At 43.1% G+C, this 26451-nt stretch overlaps 1 protein-coding gene across 1 annotated transcript; it reads left to right on the forward strand.

The window, feature by feature from the left end:
* Positions 1–3666: 3666 nt before the first annotated feature.
* On the forward strand, positions 3667–22134 carry LOC145354802 (UBA-like domain-containing protein 1). Its single transcript, XM_080206298.1, has 3 exons — positions 3667–3988; positions 4096–4155; positions 20601–22134. The coding sequence occupies exons 1-3, from the start codon at positions 3869–3871 to the stop codon at positions 20889–20891; spliced, it is 471 nt and encodes a 156-aa protein (XP_080062424.1). The 5' UTR covers positions 3667–3868; the 3' UTR covers positions 20892–22134.
* The last annotated feature ends 4317 nt before the right edge of the window (positions 22135–26451 follow it).

Genomic DNA, 26451 nt, shown 5'->3' on the forward strand with positions numbered 1-26451 from the left:
CAGGTGATTTTCAATACATTTGGCTCCCCTGGTAGTCTCCAAGTGATTTTGGCCTGTTGTAATTTCAGTCTGGATTTGCAATTCTTAGAGTTCTTTGAACGGATAGCAGCTATGCAGATTTCCAGGATGCCATAAAGGTCTTGTCAAATTTCTACATCTCCAAAATCTGTGTCCCACTGGAAGTTGAACAATGACTATTTAAATGAAAGTAGCTTTGAAATTCCAAAGACAATGTCACAGGGTCAAAAGTATTTTTCCAAGCTGTGGTCCTGCAGCGCAGGGTGTAGTGCAAGGTCAAAGAAATGATAGTCAGACTAAGTTGAAAACTGAGCTGGATCTGTCCCTGCAGTGAAATCAAAGAGCAGCAGGAGTTTCTATACAGAGGTTGTGGTAGTATACACATTTGTTGACAACATTAGTGTAGGAGCTGGGTATATAATGAAGAGACTTAAAATTTGATTTATTATTGTCACTTGTATTGGGATACAGTATTGTTTCTTGCACCCTATACAAATCATACTGTTCATAGATTACATAGGAGTGTGGGATACAGCGTTACATCCACAGCTAGGGCATAGAGAAAGATCAGCTTAATATATGGTAGGTCCATTCAAAGATCTGATGGTAGTCGGGAAGAAGCTGTCTTTTGATTTAGTTTTTTTTAAAAAAAGTGTCACAAGTAGACTTGCGTTATCAGATTTGATTTATTATTTTCGCATGTATTAGTATATCAAGAAAAGTATTGTTTCTTGTGCACTACACAGACAATTCTGTTCACAGAGAAAAAACAAGAATGTAGAATGTAGCAATTAAATTAGAACATTGTTAAAGAGTTTAAAAGTTAGAATGAAGTTTTAGAAGCATAGAACAAGAAGATAGAATTACAAGGTATGCTGGACACAACTTGGACGAAATCACCTCGCTCTGATGCCATTTTGAAAATAAAAACACTGCAATTGAAAAAATACACTGCAATTAAGTTGCGACAACTCCATCACCTGTTCAGGTACGCTGAGAGAGAATTTAGCACAGCCAACGCACCGAACCAACACGTCTTTCTGGCCGTGGGACAAAAAACAGAGCCTTCCGTGCCCGTTGGGCACCGCAGGAGCTGAGGTGCCTTATAGACCCCGATAATCACATTTTGATTTGACGTGTCTTAAGTTTCCTTTGTACCTTTTGTTTCTGTTCGGGCCATTCCCCCTCCTTTTGGGGAGCTGCCCCCTTTTCCTTTGTCCGAACGTAATTTAAGTTTGTTTACTTGGTTTGACCCGAAAGACGAGGGGGACAAAAACAGAGCACCTGGAGAAAATCCACACAAAGGGGAAAGGAACGTGCAGACCGGTCACAGACGGTGACCCAAGCCAGGAATCGAACCCAAGTCTTTGGCACTGTGAGGCAGCAGGGCTAACCACTGCGCCACAGTGAGTCAGTTTGAATGTGAACTGAATGAGAATTATAGGATCCCTAATGTAGGAGGCAGCCATTCGGCTCATCGAACCTGCACTGACAACAATCCCACCGAGCCCCTATCCCCGTAACCTCATCTATTTAAGGTGATAATCCCCCTGTCAAATTTAGCATGGTCAAGCCACCTAACCTACACGTTTGGAATGAAGTAGGTCATCTTATGAATCTGATTAAGGTTGAATTATAACAGCAAAAACAACATAATTTTTAAAAATTCATTTCAATCAAATCAAGTCTAATTCAGTCTCAACAAGTTGAGGCATTCCTGATCCAAGCTGACAAGGCAGGGCTCTCACCTCCTGTCTTGGGCTTGATCTACTTGATCCAAGCTGATTGGAATAGGCATCGCACCTCCTCCAAGGCTTGATCTTATTTGCATCTTAACCAAAAGACAGAAATGCCGCTTTTAAAAATTGCTCCAAATGAAGCTAAAATGTAACCTCATGACTTCAGCCAAGCACAGCATGTCGATACTACACTTGATCTTAGCCAAAAGGCCGAGAAATGCAAAAACAATACAACAGGACACATCAGCTGCTGTTGGGACGCCCTCATTGCCTTGCTCAACATGCAGTTTGCATGTACATAGACACTGAGCTCACGTGGCTGCTACTGCTGCTGCCTTTGAATAAAAATAACCAGTCTGGCCCCGCCCCGTTTCCGGCCACGCCCCCAGGCCCCGCCTCCCCGCCGCTCTGATTGGTGCAGCCGCCGTGTTTACCTGCTCCATTCACAGGCTGCCTTATATGGTCAGATACCCAGACCACTCGGCTGCTGATTGGTTGCGACCGACAGTCATTGACTCCCCCCACCACAAGTAAGCGGTGAGCGGGAGGGAGACCCAGGCAACGTTTCACGTTTCAGCCGGTTTTACCCACCCAACCCCTGGGGTGACCTTGTTAAAATCAAACACTCTCGCGGCCCGTTTCTGCTGCTCACGAAGCTGCCCAACACCCCCATCTTTCCTTCCCCCGGGGCCTCGCTGCACCTCCCGGAGCAACCACCCAGCCGTTAGCCGGCACCCTCGAGCATGCGCGCTGGCCACCGCGTACGTCATCAAATCATTTATAGTTTTTTTACAAAAAAGTTTTTGCTGAAAGCCAACAGCGGAATGGAGAGGAGTAAAGATGGTGATTTTCTAGCTCATTTATAGTGAGGGAAATACGTTATTTTTAAATTTGAGGCCCTCCCTCCCTCCTTCGCGGCCGCCCCACCCCGGCGGTTGGTTGGGAGAGCGGGTGTTGACCGCGTGCAAACTGGAACCTGAGAGCCAGTCCCAGGGCGGTGCCGGCGGGCCGTTAGCTGTCAATCAGGAGACGTGGGCGTGGCACGACCGAAGGGCTCTCCAATCAGGAGGGACCCCGCGGCCAGCTGGCTGCCGATCAAGGCGGCCGGGATGACGCGAGCTGTCAAGGCGCGGGGGCGGGGCCTGGGTGGCTGCCAGTCAAGGGGAGAGGGCGGGGCCTAGGCGAAGCGTGGTGGGGAGGAGACAGCTGATCAAGTGGAGTGGCGGGGCCTGGGTGACGTACGTTACCCTCTGATAGCCGGGCGGGGCGGGGCAGGGCGGGGGGGGGCGGCGGGGGCTGGGTGACGGTTACTGTCAATCAGGCGGAAGGACAGCTGTTCCGGAGGGGCGGGAGGAAGGGGAGATCAGCTGCCAATCAGAAAGGAGGAGGCGGAGCGGGTGCGGGAGTCACCGCCAATCCGGAGGAAGGAGGCAGCATGAGCGGCGTCCTCCGTCAGTCAGGCGGAGTGGGCGGGGGAAGGGCCGGTGTCAATCAGGCGGATGGGCGGGGCTACGGTCGCCGACAGGCAGAGGGGACGGGCTGTCAGTTAAGGCGAGGGGGCGGGGCCTGTGTATGTGTCTGAAGGTGAGGGGGGGGGCGTCCCGCGTATGTGTGAGTGAAGGCGAGGAGGGAATGCCTGTTGTATGTGTGAGTGAAGGCGAGGGGGCGGGGCCTGTGTATGTGTGAGTGAAGGCGAGGGGGCGGGGCCTGTGGATGTGTGAGCGAAGGCGAGGGGGCGGGGCCTGTGGATGTGTGAGTGAAGGCGAGGGGCGGGGCCGGTGTGTGTGTGTGTGTCAGTGAAGGCGAAGAGGCGGGGCCTGGATGGCTGCCAGTCGAGGCGAGGGGCGGGGCCTGAGTGGCTGTCAGTCAAGATGAGGGGGCGGGGCCGGGGCGTCTGAGCCGCTTGGTAAATATTTGTATTGGTGTTGGGGAGCCCATGGTGTGTGGGAGCACCTTAGTGCCGGGGCCCGGGACAACGAGCAGCGGAGCGGCGGGGTAGGCCCACCCGGCTGGCCGGCGAGCACACCCTCTCTTCTTTCCCCCTCACACACGCGTACACACACACACACACACACAGAGCCACCCTGATCCCCAGTCCCAGAGCGGCCACCATGTCGGTGAATATGGACGAGCTGAAGCACCAAGTGATGATCAATCAGTTCGTGTTGACCGCAGGCTGTGCGGCCGACCAGGCCAAGCAGCTCTTACAGGCGGCGCACTGGCAGTTCGAGGTAAGGCGGAGGGGGATGTCTGAGGGGAGGGAGGCTGGCCGGTCGCCCCGTTCACACAGGCCGCTCACTGACCCCGTCTCTCTCTCTCTCTCTCTCTCTCCACGCAGACCGCCCTGAGCGCCTTCTTCCAGGAAGCCAACGTCCCGTACAATCATCACCATCAGATGGTAAGCGGCTTGTGTGGGGGTGAGGAGAAGGCGGTGGGGGGTGGGTGGGGTGGTGGTTTTAGAGCTTGTATTTGCCCCCCCCCTCCTCCTCCTCTCCCCCGGGGGCCGGGCCGGGCCGGCGCCGCCATGTTGGGATCGGACAGAAAATAAACACAGACGGGCTCATCATGTCCGACCCAGTGCAGCGAGGCGGCTTCGAGACTGCCACTGCCCCACTCTGTACCGGGGTGGGGGTGGAGGACACGTTCCCCTCCTCCCTTCGGGCACATCGAATCTGTTTATTTACGTCCCCGGTGATCAAACTGCACATTTCCTCCCCATTGGAATAATAGCCCACCCCCACACAACATATTAACCTCAATAACTGCCCCCCCAACACAAACACACTAATCTCAATCTCCCCAACAAACACACATCTCAATCTCCCCCCCCCCGCCCCAATACACACGAATCTCAATCTCCCCAACAAACACACATCTCAATTCCCCCCCCCACCCAAAACACACTAATCTCAATCTCCCCAAAACATAAACACACCTCAATCCTCCTAATGTACATCTCAATCTTCCCCCCAACACACAGAAATCTCAATCTCCCCAACAAACACACATCTCAATCTTCCCCCCCCCAAAAAAAACACACTGATCTCAATCTGCCCAACACACACACACCTCAATCCTCCAAACACGCATCTCAATCTTCCCCCCAACACACTAATCTCAATCTCCCCAAACGTAAACAGACCTCAATCCTCCTAACGTACATCTAAATCTTCCCCCCCCAAACACACACTAATCTCAATCTCCCCAACACACACACACAAACTCAATCCTCCTAACACACATCTCAATCTCACCCCCCCCACCACACACTAATCTCAATCTCCCCAACATGCACCTCAATCTGACCCCCAACGCACAGTAATCTCAATGTTTCCCCCTCAACACGCTAATCTCAATATCCCCCCAAACATAGACACACTCTTCAATCCTCCTAACACATCTCAATTCCGCCCCCCCGCGCCGTGAACACACACTAATCTGAATGCACCCCCCCCCAACACACGCGGACACATTTCTCCATCGAGGGCCCACAGCGTATTTGTTGGCAAGAGCTTCTCACCGTCTTATGTTGTAATCGTAATGTTATGGTTTCCGTTCGCCACGTTTAAACCTCAACCGAATTTATTTATTTACGTTTTTCTCACTCTCTGGAAGCTGCTGCTTCCCCCTCCCTCAACTTGCTCACACACTTAAGCCCCAAATATTCGATATTTCCAAGTTGTGCACCCACTCTGAGTGGCCAACGCCACCCTTTCCTCGGCTTGTGTTTTTTTTGAAAGGGACGGTGTGGTATGTCAGTGGGTTTGTTGGTGTGCTTGTTTGGCCTAATTTGCTGCTTTAACGTATTAAGATGTCAGTTGATAGTCTATTGTCTGTTTGAAAATGTGTATCCTACCGGTATGCCCGTATCATTTCCGTTTTCACAAAGTATTATTTATTTTTGTGACTGTGCAGCAACATGAGTATTTCTATATCCATCTTCAAACGTGCTTGCAGATGGAATGGTACGAGGAGACTATTTTTGCAGATTGTATTTAGAAAGTCGAAGATTATGGCGCAGCCATTTTTAATCCAATCTAACGTAAAAAATGGTTGTATGCAAACATGTGGCAAAGTCCTTATCTGTGTTTTAATGCTACATTAATCTGCACACGAGTAAAGTTTTGACGTTTTTAGTTATATGAATTGATTTTAGTTTGAGAGGAATGACTACTTGTATGTTTTGAAAAGTCTAGAACGTACAGAGGCAGCTTTTTGAGGGGATTGGCTAAGTGTTTTAAAATGATGGACATCACTTCCCACGAATCTTGTTCAGTTAAGCCTGTGTGGAAAATGAGTACATTTTGAACAAGTCCTGTTTTTTTTTCTTCCCAGACCAAAGTACGATTTGCTTTAAAACGAGTCTTCGGAGTTCCAGTAAAATGTTTGCATGTTGTTGTGTTTTCTGAAACACTTTTTTTAAAAAAAATGATACAGTCTTAAAAGAAGGAATCTCCTGAATTTAATTCCTTATGTTTTCTGCAAATGGAGCGCCGTAAATAATGTGCCATACCCTCATTTCTATTGAATCGCCACTTCCAGCTTTCGAGAGACCATCAGTAACTATGCACAAATCTATTGTGTCGAGAGAAAATAAGAGAGCAACAGTATGTTTTATTTTGCCGTAAGGATTTAAGTGATGTGCAGCAGGGGGTGGGGTGGAACAGTAAAATTTTTAATTGTCCCGAGTCTCACCATGTGCCTGTGTTGTGATACGATGTTTATTTCCTAGCAGCCGTTTTTCTCCCATCCCCCACATGACAATTCTCTCAATCCTCCATGTAAACACAGGCATTTCCCATTTGTCAGGAAGTTGAACTAAAATGGATTCCTTCTGAAATGGCAGTTCTATAGGCTTTGAAGTTTGCTTTTGGAAGATTGTGTGAAAGGAAGATGTGGACATTGATTCCATCATTTTATAATTTAAACAGATCACTTGTCAAAGCAACACAATAAAATGATTGCTAACTCTTCCGTTTTGTATTTTTGTAGTGTGTGTTTGCTGATCATAAATATAATGGCTTACAGTGCGGTTAGCTTCAATAATAACTTTTCATGTACAAATGGTCAAAAAGCATTGATACTGTTATGGTTTGCCTTCTAGTAAAGTGCAGTCTTAAAATGTGCGATGGTTGTTAGGCAAGACTTACAGGTAAAATTAAAAACTTCCTGTGAATGGGAGATTGTCCAGGACTTTGAATTTCTGTAGAATGCAGAGATGTGTTTGAATTTTGTTCTCCTTGGGGTACGGAAAACTCCGATTTCTATGAATAGAGGCCTTAGATTTGGAAGTGATATCCGTGCTTATTTGAGAACCAGATGTGACCTGCCATTTCAATTGCATCAGATATAGGCAAACCTCAAGCAACCGAGACTCCTCTGCCAGAGCAGCCTGAGATTGCTGGAAATGAGACATTAGTGGATTAACTGCAAGGCTAACAAAATGAAAGAAATGATGTGATTACAATTCAAATTTCTTGCTGTGAAAAAAGTAAAACACATGCTTAAGGTTACACTGGCGTCAGCTGTTTTTCATTGACTTAAAAATATGTCATCAAAATTGTGGCAAAAGTTGGGTTTCTACATCAAGTAGAAACTGTTACTGTAAACAAATAATGCTTATGGAGACATTTTCTAGATACAAAGGACCTTTTATTTACAAAAAGCCAGATGTTTGGGTTTAGCTTTTACTGATAATTTTTAAATGTAAGTACTGTTGGAAAAGAGTTTAGAAGGTGCACAGTGTCTATATAGTGAGGGGGAAAATAATTCACTTTTCCATTTTGACAGACGTTTCTTGGGAAAAATAATTATCTTTTCTCCTAGATGTGGAATATGATTGTAAGCAAGAAACACCTGTTTTTCATTTGTTGATTTTTACCCCTCCTTGTATTTAGAAGCCTAACATTCAAAAGAAAACAAATGTGTGACGTGAAATAAAACTGAAGGTTCAGATTTTCAATTTTGCCTGACAACTTGAACTGAAACTACACTAATATGAAATAGTAACATTCCGTTGCTCACTTTGAGTGTTCGTTTAGGTGACGGTCCGGTGTGTTTTGACTTGTTCAGAACTTGTTTTAAAATATGCCTTTGTCGCGTATCCTTTATGCTTTGAGTTTACAGTGGGCCGTGTACTCATTTTCTCAAGGATTTGTTCGTAAAGTTTTGAGTGTTTCACGAAACCAAGTAAACAGCGTTAGAAACATAGAAACTAGAAGCAGGAGTAGGCCATTCAGTCCATCGAGCCTGCTCTGCCATTCATTCTTATCACGGCTGACTATCAAATCACTATCCTGATTTTGCCCCCACCCCCACCAAATATTCCTTCATCCCTTTAGCTCCAAGAGCTATATCTAATTTCTTCTTGAATCACACAATGTTTTGGCCTCAACTACTTTCTGTGGTAGTGAATGCCACGTATTCAGCTTCTGAATGAAGAAATTTCTCCTCAACTCAGTTCTAAAGGTTCACCCCTAGTTCTGGACTCCCCCACCATCAGGAATCTTTGAGTCCACCCTGTTAGAATTTTATAAGTTTCTATGAGATCCATCTTCTCTTCTAAACTCCAATTAATTTAATCCTAACTGATTTAGTCTCTCGTCATATGACAGACCTGCCAACCCAGGAATCAGCTTGGTAAACTTTCACTCTACCCCTTCTGTAGCAAGGACATCCTTCCTCAGATAAGGACACCAAAACTGTGCACAATACTCCAGGTGTGGCCTCACCAACACCGTAGAAATTAGAGTAAACCGTCTCTTTTCCTACGTTCAAATCCTCTTGCCACGAAGGCGAACGTACCATTTGCTGTCTTCGTGGCCTACCGTACCTGCGCGCTAACATTGCTGGTTTGTTACAGTCGTGACCGCATATTTGGGATCTGCAGTTATCGGCAATGAATTCTGCATTACGTGGGGGTTCGTTTGCCTTTTATTGGGGAAGGCACAGAGTTTTTTTTTCCATTTTCTAATTTTTCCTGTCACTCAGCTGAAGACATTGATTTCTGGCTGGTGAAGAATCCAGTGACTTTCTGGTATCTTGGTCAAGTAATCACTCTTGCATGAGATTGTCCACTGAATACTTGATTCAGCATTCGGTGGACAATCTGAATTGAGGTGGGGGGAGGAAGAAAGAAAAAGAAGAGGAGGAGGTGGAGAAGAGAGAGTGCTGACAGTCAAGCCGCATACGGTGTTCACAAAACATTTCCTTATCCTGGGGCACTGGGCTGACTGTGACACTCTTATTGCTGGCCTGGCCAACTCCCCACACATTGTAGATTAAATCTAGATTCTCCAATCATATGCTTCAGCCACCTGCAGGATAAACTCGATGAAGTGGTCCTCTATTTAAAAACAAAAGTATTCAGTTCTTTACAGCACTAAGTCATTAGTAACACAAGAATTTAGCTGGTTTTAATTAGCCTTTGTATGTGAGCATCCACTTACCAAAGTTTTTTGTGGCAATGATTTGGTTTTGCTTCAGACTCCTTGAGAAAAATAATATGGCGACAACAGTGGCATCGTGTGAGTATGAACGACATGAATATGCACTACTTGTAAATCCAGATGTATAACCGTTGCGGTAATTTCAGGTGATCCTATTTGGCCAGTGGCAAGTAGACGATACTTGTTAAAAATAATAGAATGATTGTGGGAGGTGAGATACTTGTGTTAAACTGGATTTGTAAGTCACATGTTCGTTCATTGAAACCAAAGATTTTCTTTATAATTTGGTAACAGATTTTTATTAAAATGCAGCGTCGTGATTATATAAGGGGCACGGTTGTCCTTTTGTGGCAACGTGATCTCGTCTGTTGAGGAAAACCTTTCCTATTGTATGTAAAGATGACAAAGATTATTCAAGGTCATGTATAATGTTGGATAGCAGAGCAACTACACACTATCTTTGTTTTATAAAAGCATACTTTTAAGGATGTAACATGAGGCCTTTTGTTTAAATGTTGTATCCTATTGGAATGTGATGGCAGACATTTTAAACAGGCGGCAGCGCTAAACTAGTTGGGAGAGGAAATGCATTGAGTAAATTCCAGAGAATAAAGCGTTGAATGATGTAAGGGTGTATCGTTCTAATGATACAGGTTCAAGTCAACTAAATTGGCACAAGCGATTTATTTTCCTAATCTACCACTTCTGTTTGTTTTTGTTTATACCGCAGATCTTGGCATGTTTGTTTTTTGTTAATGAACCTGTATGTTTGTTTCAAAGATCGTAATGGTATCCTTCATTGTGGAGGTGTCCTGGGTTCTTGTACTGTACTTGTTTCTTTGAATAAAAATTTTGAAATTAAATTATTCTTCACAATGGAGGTGGAAGCAAACTCGAGGAAAGAAATCATAACAGTGCGGGGGATGGGAAACACATGTGAAGAGGAAGATAAAGGGGTCAAATGTAACAGCAGCTTATCCCTGAAACCACCGTTAACTATCTAGGACAGAAACAATCCAGAGACGAGGCAGCACACGTGGGGAAACATAGCGAGTGACTTCCAGGGCAGCAGGAGGCAGTTGGGAATGTAAGATAGCCATGCAGACAAGAGTGTCATACAAGTCTTGTGACTTGTAAAATTTACATCTTAAATCCAAAGCAAAGGTCTGTGGTGTTTCACACAAGTTAGTTATAAAATGGAGATCGTTGGAAATTCAGTATGAACCAATACCATAAAAAATCTTGTCAAATAATGTCTTTCTGTATGTGTATCTAGGAAGCTGTCCCATGGGTTTTGGTGTACCTACTGACTTTGTTTTGTACTAAGTATAGAATGGACCTAAAAGCCTGCAGCCATGTTTGTAACATTATAAATAATCAGAGCATGCAAGTGAAAAAAGCTTGGGTTTCATACACAGTTTTCAGGCTGAGTAGGAAATTTTCGCAAATGTTTAAACCCACAACATATTCTGGATCAGCTGTAATTGCGTATTCACTCCTTGTGCATATTATACTAGTTATTTGGAGCTCACTAGTCAAGGAAGCTTCTATAGGGACTTAAAAACAGCAGCTGTTTAACTGAGATGGTATTTCTGATGGCTGCATGTTTGCCTGTTAGAAATTGTCTCTGCTCTGGATCCAAAAGCCCCAGTTTATTGACGGGTTAGTAGACGGGTTGTCGAAGAAATGTAACAAAGAACTTGTATTTATACAGACTTGGGACAGGCTTTGCAGGCTAATATGGCAGAAAAGTTACGTTTTGCAATAGAAGAGGAAATTGCTCTGTTTGACATTAGGCGAGTGAGCTGAACAAGGTACATGTGCAAAGTACCCATTTGTGTTGCTTCCGTAAGGCAGAGGACCTCACTGACAATACAGAAGTTGTTTAAAGGGCACAGCAATTTTCATACGGTCAGAATATCCTCCGTGACCTTGTACCAAGTACATTGGCAATGTCTGCATGCCAAAGGTTTTCCTTCCCACTCAGGCTAGCTTACAGTATTTTGCTTCCTATTCTGAAGCACAGTATATTGCAACAGCGTCTTATATCTATTTATTCTTGTTATTACCAGTGTTATGTATTCTTGTTTCACCCAAAAATAAACTGAAAATATGCCAAACTGGAAATGATTAGCACTGGCTGTATTAAGAGTGTACAAGAATGTGCAATTTCAAGACTTGCACAATCTCTGGGCCTGTACCATCTTTGTTGTCATTATTTACAGAACAAAACAAGGCCATTTGGGCAGTTGAGTCCATGCTGGCTCTCCACAGCAGTCCAGTCAGACTCTCTCCCCACGTTGATTCCCATAGCACTGCAAGTCATTTCCTTCAAGTCCCTTCCAGCTTCCTTTTGAAGTCTGATCTTCCACCATCTTCGTGTGCCGCAAGTTGCAGGTCAGTAATAGTCATCATGTTTGCGGAAAATCGTCATTTCTCAGATTCCCACTGTATCTCTTGCCCAGTTCCTTAAATCTGGGTCCCCAAGTTCTTGTACTACATCAACTAACGGGAAGGGATTTTTCCTTGTCTACTTACGTACTAATGTTGTGCGCATCTATCGAATCTCTGTCAACCCCTGTCTCCGAGGAGGGCAATGCCAGCCTTTCCAACCTATTCTTTGACCAGACGCGACTCTGCTGCTGCCGCCCACTCCCCCACACACAATGAATCAGGTAAATCTCCTTTGCAACCTTTTTGCGGAGCTTTATATCTTTCCTGCAGTGAAGTGATTGCAACTCTAGTTGAGGGTCAAACCAGGACTTTATAAAGATTCACCACAACCCGCATACGTTTGTCGTCTGGGACAAATGGAATTTAACTCTGAAGTGGTGCATTTTCGGAGGACTAACAAGATGAGGGCACGTACGATGAACAGTAGGACTCTAGCCAGTACAAAGGGCCAAAGGGACCCTGGGGTGCATGTCCAAAGATCCCTGAAGAAAGCCAGGTCAATAAGGTGGTTAAGAAGGCATTGGAGATATTTGCCTTTGTTAACCGAGGAAAATAATATTAGAGCGAGATGATTATAAAACACATAGTCTAACGTGTGTTTTATAACCCATTTAGAGCGTTGTGTGCAGTTTTGATCACCACAACATAGGAAGGATGTGAAAGCACAGAGGGGATTCATCAGCACGTTGCCTGGGCTGGAGCATTTCAACTGCAGAGAGATGTTGGGGTTGTTTTCTTTAGAACAGAAATGGCTGAGGGAGGACCTGTTTTACGTGCACAAAATCCTGAGAGTCAGAGAGAAGGTGGGAAGGAGCTTTCCCTCTTAGAGGAGGGATTAATAACCAGGGGGCACAGATTTATGGTGAAGGGCAGGAAGTTTAGAGGGATCTCGAAATTTGGGACTTTCTGACTGAAACGGATGGTAGAGGTAAGAAGCATTTAGATGAGCACTTGCAATGCCAAAGCATACAAGGATACAGACCAAGCCCTAGAAAATAGGGTTGGAATATTGATTCATCTGTTTTAGTATTGCAGATAGGCTTACATTAGCACTGTCATGAAGTTACTGTGAAAATCCCTTAGTCACACGCTCGGGCGCCTGTTCCGGTACACCGAGGGAGAATTTAGCTTGGCCGATATACCTGACCACCGTGTCTTTCGGACAAACGGATACGTACTTGATGGCTGCTGCAGACGTTTTGGTCCGAACGGCCTCTTTCTGCGCTGTGACGCTGGATCCCGTATGTTTTGTTAACTTCTCTCAACGTGTTCTGCCTCCTTTAAAGATTGATGTGACGTGCATCTTGGTCATCCTGTTGAACACTCGTTAGAATTGTACAGTCAAGTCCCTCTCCTTCGTGCCAGTCCCTCTGACTTCTCTTTATTGAGTGAACAACTGTCACTTGTTTGCCCATTCTGCTAGTCTATTTGTATCCTCCTGTAATCCGTATTTTCCTCACTGCCGTTCCAAATCTGATATCGTTGGAAAATTCTACCCTCTATTCCAGTAATCCAATTCATTTATATTTTGGAACAGAAGCAGTACTCCTAGCACTTAGCCTTGGAAAGCACCTCTGTGTACCTACCACCCAAACTAAGAAACAACCATTTACCTTGTGTTCTTTTTGTCATTAAGCAAATGTTTTTATTCAGTTGTAACTCACCCTCCTGTTCCATAAAACAAAATTTTGTTTGCGTTGTATGTGTGACTTTTTCAAAAGCTTTCCCAAAATCCATTTAGACAACATCCACTTCACCAACCTTCTCTGTTACTTTATCAAATCAATCAAATACAATCTGCCATTTACACATCTGTGCATATTCTTCTGAATTAACTTGAACCTTTCCACATGCCTTGTTGAATTCTTCCTCGTAAGGCACTAATGCAAACAACTCGCGTGTTCTAACCTTGCTCAGTGTCATTAAATATTTATCACCACCTTTGTCCCGAATAGGACCCAGTCCAACTCTTGTTGCCTGCTTACTGTTTGTACGCTGGTAGATTTTTGGTTCCTTTTACGTTGACTACTGTTCTCATATTTTGTCTTTGCTAGTCTTATTTTCCTGTTCTCCTCGCCCCTCAATTTATTCTCCTTAATCTGGTCCTCACTTAATTAATCTAGCATGCATTATACACTTGTTTCATCATGATCTCTATCTCCCTCATCATCCAAGGAGCTCTGTCTGTACCTGAAGCATTTTTCACTTAATGATCACCCATTGTTCCAATAGTTTTTCCTGATTCCAGTTCGACCTTAGTTTTCCCGCTTCCTATTTAGAAGTTCTGTATTGTTCTATATTGTGTTTTTCTTCTAATCCTATTCACGTACCGTACCTGAGGCTGTTTTAGTCTCTGGGCAGACAGTGTTCGAAGGGAAATCTGCATTTGCCTGCATTTAACATACTAAAGATCTTGTAGAATGAGCTATTATTCAAGATTATTTGCCTGACTTTGCTTCGATTCAAATCACTAGTTTCAGCTGAATGCGTACTCGATTTTATGTTACTGAGATGTATGTTACTAGCAAGGTCAGCATTTGTCATCCATCCGTAATTGTCATCAAGAAGATGACGGTGTGCCGCTATTTTGACCCAGCGACAGTGAAGTAATGGTGATTATAGATCCAAGTCAGGATGGTGTGCAACTTGGAGGGGAACGTGCTGGTGGTGGCGTTGCCATACAGCTGCTGCCCTTCACCGAGGTGATAGAGATTGTGGATTGGGAAGGTGCTGTCGAAGGAGGCTTAGCAAGGTGGTGAATGGTCTGCTCATTAAGTGGGCTGATGTGACCTGGATGGTGTTGAGCTTCATGAGTTTTGCTGGAGCTGTACTCATGGCAAGTGGAGAGTATCCCATCGCACTCCTGGCTTGTGCCTCGTAGACCATGTGCAGGAGGTGAGATACTTGCTGCAAAATTTCCAGTCTCTGACCTTTTTGCAGCCACAGTTTAGTTTCTGATTAACGTTTCTCCTCCACCACCACCACCACCCCTACCACTCCCCTTCTCCTCCTTTGTCCCCCCCCCGCGGCGATGGTAAAGCCATTGAATGTGTTGGGGGGCTGTTTGGATTCTGTTGGAGATGGTCATTGTTCAGCCCTTGGGTGGCGTGAATGTATCTTTGCCATTTGTCAGCCCAATTGTGAACGTTATCCAGGTCTTGCTCCACGTGGAAGGTATCCATGCGATTCCACCAATTCATCCTGCACTTAGTTGAAAATACTTCTGTCCTTTCCCTTTGAGATAACAACATGCTGGAAATAGTCGGATCGAACAGCATCTACAGAGAGAAAAACAAGAGTTAATGTTTCAGGTTGATAATGTTTCATCAAATTCTTTGTCTTTCCAGTAGTTTGTTTTTCATTTGGATTTCCAGCATCTGCTGTAATTTGCATTTGTACTAATGAAATTAACGGTTTTAAAACTGATGAATTTAAAATCTCAATTCTAGATCGCTTTATTTATCGAAAAATTAACGTTCTTTTGATCGGTCAGCTGTTGTCAGTCACCGAAACACCCAGACCCAATGAGTTTAATCCTGAGTGCTGGATTAGCTCATTTAATTCAGAATAACGTAATACTCTGACACTGATAAACCTAGGCCGGGGAGGAGAAAATCAGCAAAGGCTTGTGTGTCAGATCACTCTCCCTGAAGGAAATGTTCGTTCGAGTCGGCAAAGAGCGTACTCGACTAAGCTGTATCGTCTGTTCCCTTGTCGATCGAATATTCAGAAAATACATCGCCCTTGAATTTGCTGGGATGGGACGTGTTGAGGCAAATCCTGTTGAACCTTTTCCTTTGCCCTTCTGACACAAAGGAAAAGTGCGACAATAAAATTAATTCAGTTTATTCTGTTCCTTAAGATTAATTTGCTGCCAGGAGTAATGAGACTCTGCTAACTCAGTTATTCCCTTTCTGGACCCAGGATGTTGGGTAGCATCTTAGGAACGTACATCTCATACTTAACGGCCTTAAGTACCAGCCGTAACTTTTGCGGCGCGTTTCACTGGTAATTAATGCCTTGTTTTCTTCACCTATGTTTGTTATTTTCCCAGCAAATTCTGGCCATTGTAGGTTAAAAGAACCACATGGAAAGATACCAGTACCCATGCTGCTGTGCTGCAGCATATGCTATTTCTTACGGGCGAGGGAAGTGAAAGGCTTTCTGTTGATTATCCTTTAGTGTTTTTACTTTAAAAAAAGAGTAATGTCACCACACTTCATTCATAATTGCTGGCTTTGTTGTGTTGTGGGGAAAACCTGCATTGTATGAGGTGCATTTTCTTAGAGCTGAATCCTGTAAATGGTTCACAGTTTATACCAACACTGGAAATTTAATTCCAGTTTTTTTTTAAAAATGGCTGGTGTTTACATCACTTTGTTTAATTTGAGGGATTGCACCTTTCTCCATGCCTCCATACTGCTCTATCAATGACTGAAAATAAACCGGTCGCACCAGTTGTCTCCACCTTGTAACCTAGCCAGCAACTGCTGGATGAAGTTCAATGAATGTAGTTGAGTATGAATGACACTTTCAGTGCACCCCTGCTGAGCTGTTTGGCCATCTGTAGCAGATGAGTTTGTAAATAAAAGTAAATTCAAAAAATGCCATAGGGTTCTTTGATTAACATTTTCATTGATTTGGTTGCTGAGTTGTGGCCTTCAGCAATAGCAGAAAAAAGGAAAATAATTATTACCACGTGTTTAAAGTTTCTACCTTGTCTCACCATTCACATTTGGGTGAGATTCAGAGAGTGAGAAATCTGGATATGATGTGTCTGGGATTGGAATGGAGGTCCCTAACGACATAAAATTTCAATGTAAAGTTTCCTCAGGCGTGATCATTTTCAATGCCACTTCCTGTTTAACTGTGGTTAAATAAACGTCCGACTTGGGTTCCTCGAGTCATGCCCAAAGTGTGCATGTATGTAATTTTTTTTCTGTGGTGTATAATACATTCAGATTTTTTTCTGCGGTGTATCGTACGTACAGATTTTTTTCTCCAAATGTTACAGTGGGACATTGATAACTGTAGTTGTAGTTGCTTCATTTAACAGGGGAAAGGTTTTAGAAACCGTTAAGGTTGTAGTACATATTTTTGTGACATTTTGGCCATTTTGAATCCATGTAGAAATTTAAATGAAGAAACTATTACTAAGAATTCCTCAAAATGATTGGAAAGAGCAAGGAGAGGCATTTATATTGTTCCAAGTTACTAAAAACAAAGTAAAAATCTTTCACTGGGCTGTTGCTTCCATCAGTACATCGAGCACACCAAAAACAGGGTTGTAATAATGCGCTGTACCTATATTTACTTTTTATAGTACAATGTCCAGATAGCAGCCAGTTTTCCAGTTGTTGCCCCAGCAACAAGGAGAGATTAGGTGTGATATTTATCCTACTGGGCTGGTGTAAATTTTACACTGAACATATTGTACTGTACTTGAGCTGAATGTGGAAAGTGGTTTCCAGACAAAACAAAACTAGTAGGCATCTGTTGGGATTGCAAGTGGATGCACCAAAATGTTTCATAACGCTTGTTAAGACAGTAAAACCTCGATGCCTCAGATAATTATATTGTCCTAGCCAAAACATTGTGTATTCTAAGATGACTTATTTGACAAAATAAATATTATTTTCACCCTGGTGATTTTGTTTTTGAATAAGCCCAAGTTTCATTTTCTTTAGGTTCTTCGGCAAAGATCCTTATTTTACACTCGGCCAACGTAAATATACTAGATGCAAAGTTCAGATCGCAGAATTTCTAAATATACTAGGTGCAAAGATCGAATCACTGAATTTCTAACTGCATTTGGCGTTTTCAGAAAATATGTTGTTTGTGCTGTGTCCTATATTTATATCACCACTTTTTGCTGTAACTTTTTAACAATGTAGAGAGTTGTTATTCATGTATCTTAACATGCCAATTAAATTATACGAAATACTTTATCCACGCTGAATTTCGGTGATAACCGAAGACATGTTTTCATACAAGTACTGAAACAAGTCAACTCCTCAAGAAAGTATACTTCGCTCACATTTCTAAATTGCTCCAGGTGCCATTGGGCGAGAGCCAGGATTGCCTTGGATCACCTGTGCACAGAGGCAATACAACATTGCATTTGGTTTATTGAGTAATTTCAGCTCAGTAGATTATCAAGCAAAAGATTTGGCAAAAGCACAAATGTTCCTTTTTACTGTCTATATTCCTATGATAAGCGAAATGAAGCGTCTGAAACAAGCAGAATGGCTTTGCAAATTTTTGCAGTTATGGGACGCAATCTTGATGATTGCTTTCTTTCATTGGAAGTGAAATGACTATTTAATTCTTGGGGACGCTAAGCATGGAGTGTCTTTAGTCAAAGATAAATCATATTCAGACTGGGAATGAGCTGTAGGCTATTGAACTATTACAGAATTAATCAATAGTACGATGTTCAGAGCTATTTACTTTGATAGAGTGTGTATTTTCAAACTTTTATCAGCTGATAACTTAAGGGCAGTCCTGTGAATTGTGGCAAGCAATCTTTAATGCTTTTAGTGAATGTAAGTCCAGGCATATTGAATCATAGTCTAGTGCAGAAGGGAGACCATTTGGCCCATCGCCTAATTTTCCAAAAGGGCTGGCACAGTGGTTCGCACTGCTGCCTCACAGCACCAGGGACCTGGGTTCAAATCCCAGCTTGGATCGCTATCTGTATGGAGTTTGCATGTTCTCCCTGTGTCTGTGTAGGTTTCCTCTGGGTGCTCCAGTTTCCCCCCCTCAGTCTGAAAGATGTGCTGGCTCGCTGCATTGACCTGAACAGGGACACAGAGTGTGGCGACTTGGGAATTTTCACAGTAACTTCATGGCAGTCGAAATGAAGGCCTTACTTGTGACTAATAAACAAACTTCACTTCTTACTTTTTCTTCAGATTATCTTACCCAGGCCCACAACCCACCCTACCCCTTAACCGCACGCTTACCCCGCTAATCCCGTTAACTTCCACATCTTGGGGACACTAACGGGCAATTTAGCATGGCCAATCCAGCTAACCTGCACATCTCTGGACTGTAGGAGCAAACAGGAGCACCGAGAGAAAACCCATGCAGACATGGGGAGAACGTGCAAACTGCACGGTCCCCCAAGACTGGATTCAAACCTGAGTTCCTGACGCTGTGAGGCAGCGGTGCTAACTAGAATATATGCTGTAGTGTTGTACGTGCTGCAAGAAATGTTTATTATGAAGCAGAATCTCCAAAGCAAGAGGAGAATTATGGGAACAGAATAACCCTCCACATCTTTCAAGTTTCGAGGCACGTTCTTCATTCAATTCAAAGTGATCCTCCCCACCTTGCTCGACCCAGTTTTCTCTCTGCAATTGGAAAATACTTCCACTCCTAGCCCTTTGAGTTTATGACAAATATTTGAGTGTAGTTTCATAGACATCGGTACCGTGACAAGTAGCCATTTACAGAGGGTATTCTAATACACTACTGAAGTTACTGATTGAGCAGAGACCTTGTTAACTTTTGGGGACAAGTTGTTGAAGGAAAGGGATATGGAAAAGGGCCAGCACAAGGCATTAACGCTACTGTTGGTACGTTGAATAAGCACCAACGTTGAGTGAAATGGCTTGTTTCCTTACATCGTTCATGCAAGATTTTAGAGCGAGAGTGTCATGTGATTAATTGATTGTAGGGAAAATCACCTGCAACACATTTTAAACCCTTGATGTCTCAATAATGCTCAAAATGAGAAACTGTTAAGTTAATCCTTCTATTTTGGACGACCTTGGTTCAGTGCATCTTCAAGTGATGCATTTACTTACTGAGTCTTGTAGCCCCCCCACGTAGCAAAATATTTTGTGCAAATACATTACTTTCTAAAATGCTTTTTGTATATTTCTAAAAACCTGACTGGATTTCCGTAGATAACCATTGTAGTTCCCTTGCATGTACCATTCTCACCTTCTGAAATGAAAAATAATACTCAAGTCTACTTTAATGTGAAAGCAGTTCTTTTGTTATCGAGTCGTTGGCAACCATTCGTGGACGTAAAACCAAAAAAGCTGCTAAAAAAGTAAAGGTGACGGTGCGTAACGCATATCTAAACTTCTCTTTGGATTGATGATGCAGACGATCTGAGAACGGTAGCACAGCGTATTTTAGACATAAATATTTCATTGGGGTGGTGTACCTCATACAGTTAAGATAACCTATCCCAGACTTCTGTTCGTTGCCACGTTTCATGCCGGTAATGTGAATGCCTACGTCTGACAGGAAAGTATGAACGTGGTTTAGTTGGCACATTGGCACTCTGTATAAATTCCCTGCTGCTGAAATTGTCAATGTCATTCTGAATTAGCTTTCCATTAATATTTAAGGCAGTTGGATTTCCCCAGTTAATTCAGTGCTGACCTGGGATAGTCCTGTGTCTCGCAGCTGCTGTAGGTTAAACTCTGACCCGTTGGGAAAGGTGAGGTCAGGTGTTTGAATATGTCTACGCATGTTAGAATTTCCTCATTAGTTGCAGCATTTGGAGGATTCGTGCATGTTACAGAGGAGCAGTTGGTATCTCGCTGGTTTCAGCTAAATGATGCCAACAACCGTTATTTCTCATTTCATAATATTTTATTTGAGAGCACTTGGTGCTACGAGTGATTTGTGTCCAGCTGTAGCTGTGTTGATTAGAGCACACAGGTTCTGATGTAACATTTGGTTTTCGAAGTTGTGTACTGTAAATATTAACAATAGGCTTCCTCCACTATTTGCTTTCCCTTTTCCTACCTTAGCAGAATCCTCGAATCAAATAATTGCTGCCAGTATCTCAGTTGTGAAAAGTTTAATTGCGGTTGACTTGACCAAAAACTGATTACTATTTGAGTGACTTCGTTGTTTGATTATTTACGTTGTCATTCGTTGAGCTGTGTGTTTGACTTTTATCTTTCTATTTTTACAGATGTGCACTCCAGCTAACACACCTGCAACGCCTCCTAATTTTCCAGATGCACTTACAATGTTCTCAAGGCTGAAAGCTTCAGAAAGCTTCAACAGTAGCAGCCCGATTGCCTCGATGGCAACATCTCCTCCTCCTGTAAACTTCAACTCAGGCTGGCCCATGTCTCCCCCAAGCCAGCAGGGCATGTGGACTCCAGCGTCACCAACTCCGCATACTGGCTGGCCAGCAGCAATGTCCCAACAAACCACCTCAGAACAGAAGGTTAATGTTGCCATGGAGGCTGAAAGATGAGGCCCGGTTGAGGCTTTGTAGATGAAGCGGGAAAAATCTTGCATGGGTCAATATGAAATAGTTTCTGTTGTATTGTGCTGCAGCTAATCTGAACTGAAGGAATACAATAGGGAAGATTCAACTTCATAGCAGAAGAATTATGGGTCCAGCAATTTTCAAAACGAAACGTTGTTTTTGGAGTTTGCATGTGTGTGACACAATTAAAAGACTTTCAAGACCATCAACTTGACTTCAAAATGGAACTGTTAACTTTGAGAAACTTGTTTTTGATCGTTGACCCTTCAAAAGGAACCTATCAGTGATTAGCTGCTATATCAGAGACAACCATGAAGATCACTAATGGTTTTTAAAGATTACTCCGTAACTTTTTTTGCAGTAAAATTGTGGCAGTTGTCTAATGAATTACAGGGTTGGGAGTGTACGGAGTTGCAACAACGGACAATTGAAAAAAATAATAAACTTTAATACAGGGATTGCAAATTAGGTTTTCGAATCATTGTTTATCTTTGTATTTGGTTTGTGAATGAGTTTTTTTTGGGGGGACAGGAGAGCTAGGAAAGCAGTCAATAGTGTACTGACTGCAGACAGACTACTACAGTAAGGTTTTAATGTTTTATAAAAAAAAGTGCCATTGCATGATACTGTACATTAAAATATAAACCTTGAAAAAAACTAAGTTTAAAAAAAAACAAAAAAAATGTGTTTTGCTACTCTTAACAACCGTGTGATAGAATTTAAATTCACTTTAGCAACAGTTGCAATGGATACAGGTTTGTCTTTTTTGTCAAACTTGGACTATATAAATTTTTTGTACTACGTTATGCACAGACAGGGAGTACCGATTATTTCTAGAATTGTTTTATCTATTTCATCACTTCCCCCCTCATTGCTGTCCTTCTATGCTGTCATCCCTACTTCTGGAATGTTTATGGTCAAGAAGAACCCAAGTTGGCGAAACAAATCTTTGCACAAATTGTTTCCTTTACTTCTAAATGGAGATTTCATGCTTCTTAAGGATTGCTTGTTCTGAATAGATTGATTTTTTTTTTAATGGTAACTGTTCCACAATATTTGTGGAGTACCTGATAAATAATTAACTTATCTTTGTGTTGCTAAATATTGTATGTACTAATGGTACTCCTCCTGTACTGATCTTATATTTAACCTTAGCAGGTGGTAAGTATGCCATCAGTTTAAAAAAAATTAATAATTCTGAAGCACAATAAAATATGAATTGAAATGATGTGTATCTGAAGATTCAGTTGTTCGATTATAGTCATCTTTAAACAGCATATATCCGTTTTCAGCAGGCATCCTCACCTCCAACGGCTCTGCTAAATTGAGGATACGTGGCAGACTGAAAAATAGTAATATTGCAGCGTAACTCAAGCATAAATATGTGACTCACGTAGCTCAATTTGATAATGACTTCTTTTTGTAAGCCATTGAGTACAATTGGGCAACCTGCTAAATGACAAGTTATTTTCATTTAGTTGGATGCAACATTGTGCATTTATTCTCATAGGATTTGCAACTATTGAAGCATGTGTGCTGAGTGATCTGTGACTACCGAGTGATGTAGTCATGCAGCTATTGGCAAAATCGTATAGAATTATTATAATTGCATAACATTGTAGGAAGCGACTGATTGCACTGGGGAAGGTGCAAATTCACCAGGATGTTATCTGGGCTGGGGCATTTCGGCTCTTGAGATTGGATCGGCTGGGGTTGTTTTACTTGGAGCAGAGAAAGACTGAGGGGTTGACCTGATTGAGTTACGTAAAATTATTGGGGTGGGAAGGACATTGACAGAAAGGAATTTTTTCCCCTTAGCAGAGCGATCAATAATCGGGGGGGTGTTGATTTTAAGTTGAGGGGCAGGAATGCTAAGAAATGTGAAGAAAAACCTTTTGCACCCACAGAGAGGTTAAAATCTGGAAATCGTTGTCTGGGGTGGGGGTGGGGAAGCAGGAGCGTTGAGGCAGCAACCCTCAACGTTCAAAAAGTACTTAGATGAGCACTTGAAATGTCAGCACAGAAGGCTATGGGACTAATGTAGAAAATGCACAGTGGTTAGTACTGCTGCTTCACAGCGCCAGGGACCTGTGTTCAATTCTGGCCTCAGATCACTGTCTGTGGGTTTGCACATTTTCCCAGTGTCTGCATGTTGTCCTCCAGGTGCTCCAGTTTCCTCCCATCGTCCAAAGATATGCAAGTTAGGTTGATCGGCCATGCTAAACTGACCATAATGTCAGGGGATTTAGCAGGGTAAAGGTGTGAGGTTGTGGGAATTAGGCCTGGGTGGGAAATGTGGTCAATGCAGACTTGATGGGTCAATGGCGGCCTCCTGCAGTGTCGTAATTCTATGAATGAGATTGGAAGCGACGGGTGCTCCATCGTCAGCATGGACATAATGGGCCGAAAGGCCTCTTTCCCTGTTGTAAAATTCTGACGCTAATTGGCTTGATGCGTATACAGTGAAGTTGTCGAAATTAAACAAGTGTTCCTTTTTAATTTTTAAAATATTGAACGATTAAATAATAGTCACTAACTAGTCGTATCACTTAAATACACTATGTACTGGCATCTTGTTTATGTACGTTTGCCTTTTGTAATTTGGTTGGTTCAGTAGCCATCCACTAGAAATGAACCTGAATTGCTTATTCAGTAGCTGAGTTATGGTGCATTGACTTCTTCCGCTTGCCCTAAAACTTAAAACATTTTTCTTTTGAGGGTGCCTTGTTTCAACTGAATTATTTATTTTCATGAACTTGAATTTAAGTATTTTAAGAGGTTAGGTTCTCAAACTTTTCCCTAGATTATGTCATGTGATTCCAGAAAGTTCACTCTGTGATTGCTAAAATGTTGTTATATTTCGCATTTTACCAGTATTTAGCAACAACTGTTGTTCTGTACTGCTGAAACACATCTTCTCCAATGGCAGCATTGTTTGTCCCTAATGAGTAAAGTGACCCTGCCACAGGCTAGGACAGGGACTCCCTGTTGTCGTGGCTTCCAAATATAGAACAGTTTGAAAGACCCATGTCCTAATTTCAGAATTTGGAACAACTGAGCTAGCACTTGCTCAGTAAATGGAAACCCCACCAGTAAATTATGTTGATTTACTATCTTGCATTTTTGAATCTCCCTCTCTTTTTCTAAAGTTTCAAGTTTCTGGAGTTTATTTACGAGTGGTTTACATTAAAACTGCAATCAAGTTGCTGTGAAAATCCCCTAGTTGCCGCACTCTGGTGCCTGTTTGGGTATACTGAGGGAGAATTTAGTGTGGCCAGTGAACCCAACTGGCGTGTCTTTCATACTGCAGGAGGAAACTGGAGCACCCGGAGGAAATTCATGCAGCCTCCGCACGGACAAAAATCCAAGCTGGGTCCCTGGCGCTGTGAGGCAGCAGTGCTAACCGCTGTGCTGAGTTCTCTTTTAAGATCAGTTTTCATGAGGGTAAGTTGGTGTAGAGCATGTGATAAAAGAGCAAGCCAAAGTTGCCTCGTATAACTGGGTGAACTGTTCTTTCTTGCCACACTTCCATGCGTATCCAACCATATTGGACCCAGTCACTTCAGTCCTCCAGCAGGATTTTTTCTGAAATAGTTTGACTCAAGCTACATACATTTATAACATTTTACGGCCAGTGCAAAACTTTTGGAATTCCCATTCTGAGACTCTGAGCCTGTATGTGATGAAGTTTAAGACGAGGGAGGACCTTGCTGAAATTTACAGAATGCCGAAAGGCCTGGATCGATGAGGAAGATGTTTGCATTGGTCTGCGTTGTAGGCGAGATTCGGATCTGAGGGCGCAGCCTCAGGATTGAGGGATAACCCTTTCGAACCGAGGTGAGGAATTTCTTTAGCCAGAGGGTGCTCAATGTGGATTTCATTACCACAGAGGGCTTGGAGACCAGGAGATTGTGTATTTAAGACCGAGTTCGATAGGTTCTCGATTGGTAAAGAGATCAAAATTACGGGGGGAAAAAGCGGGAGAATGGGGTTGAGAAACTTAGCAGCCGTGATTGGCGGAGCAGACTTGATGAGCCAAATGGTGCAGTTCGACTCCTATATCTTATGACTGACTGGGTAAAGTTATCCTTCAGGTCTTTTAAACTCCCAAGTATGGTGGACATTGAATGTTTAATTTTCTTTTTAAGAAAAGGTGGATAGCTGTTTATGCAAGAGATTTAGATCATTAAACACATTACATATTACCATAATTCCATTCTACTCGAATATGGATTTTCAGCGTGTTTTCAAACTGGTTAACCGCTTGCTTTGAAAGCTTACTGAAGTTTGGGGAAATCAAGAGCAGTGCACAGCCTGTTGGGACAATGTCGATGTGCCAAATAGTGTTTCATTTCATCTTCTCGTGGGAAGCTCTCAAGTAGTTTACCTTCAGGTGATTGTTGTTTTAGACTTGAGGCGCAATCTTGCCAATAAGTGTCATAACCGATGTATTTAGTACTGTTTTTGTTTCAGCAAACTTGACCGTGCAATCTTCTCACCCTGTCAATTCTATTGATAGTTGGGAGATTTGTAATGAGCCCTCTCCCCCAAATATGGCCCCCTCTGCAGCCCACTCCCCTCCCACCCCAGCACTCCTGTGTTTGCTGGTTCCCACCCTGTTTTCTCCTCTTCCCCTTGCATACCTTCCCCAGCAGCATTCCACCCCATTAGCCCCATCCAGCTCAGGCCACATGACTGCCTTGGCATGGTCCTGGCACAGTCATGGTGCCTGGTGGGCACTGCCAGAGTGCTGGTGAGCAGTGCCTCACTGGCAATGCTTTGGGCACTGCTCAGCCATGCCCCCAACCACTCATGGGCTTCAGTGGCCTCTGATTTTTTTTCCTCCACGACACCCCATCTCCTCCCCCCAATCTCCAGGCAAGACCAAGGCATGTGGTCCCTGCTTCCCCCGATCGCCAACAAGGTGGGGGGGGGGGGGAGCGCCAGGAGGCTGGAAACGGTGATGCCAGCCTTGCTAATAGGATTGAAATAAAATCAATTTTATGCAAATCTGCTTCACACCCTTCTGCGCAGCAGGCCACTCAGATCACACCCTTGATCCGTTATTTTGAGGAATTCTATGTTTCTGTGTATGTTTCTATTCTGGGAATTTGTAAAGATCAAGTGATGTCATCTGGTTTTTGTTGAGGTTAATTTATCATATGCTGTAGAAAATTAACTAAAAGCCCTATCTAGTGTGATCAAGTATTACAGTATTGATTTGAGTCACTGTTTTAACTCAGTCACTATTTATCAAATTCAGCAGTTGAGATAAATTCTTAATTCATTTGGGATTTTAAGAAATCTGACTTGATGGTCGGGGTTACCTATTTGTGCATCAGGCCCCACTAACAATTAGCTTACAGCAACAAACTGCAGGTGAATTGTCAAATGTTTAGCTTTCTCTGGAAGCAGGCGCAAGAGTGATTCTTCCCCCACACCCGCCAACCACTTCCCAAAAAAAAATCTTGTGATCAACATTTTTCTCAGAGCTTAGCTGAAGTCCGCTGTCACAGTGCCAGAATAGATTATTGTTGTGGCAGCC

Source organism: Carcharhinus amblyrhynchos, chromosome 18 (genome assembly GCF_965287045.1).
Source record: "Carcharhinus amblyrhynchos chromosome 18, sCarAmb.v2.hapA, whole genome shotgun sequence".
In the NCBI taxonomy this organism is placed as follows: Eukaryota; Metazoa; Chordata; class Chondrichthyes; order Carcharhiniformes; family Carcharhinidae; genus Carcharhinus; species Carcharhinus amblyrhynchos.

What these genes read in the sequence shown, in the direction of transcription:
- LOC145354802 (XM_080206298.1), top strand. Translation starts at nt 3,869, where the DNA reads ATGTCGGTGAATATGGACGAGCTGAAGCACCAAGTGATGATCAATCAG. An exon ending in CGGCGCACTGGCAGTTCGAG is followed by an intron (nt 3,989 to 4,095) that starts GTAAGGCGGAGG and finishes CTCTCCACGCAG; the next exon opens with ACCGCCCTGAGCGCCTTCTT. An exon ending in ACAATCATCACCATCAGATG is followed by an intron (nt 4,156 to 20,600) that starts GTAAGCGGCTTG and finishes CTATTTTTACAG; the next exon opens with ATGTGCACTCCAGCTAACAC.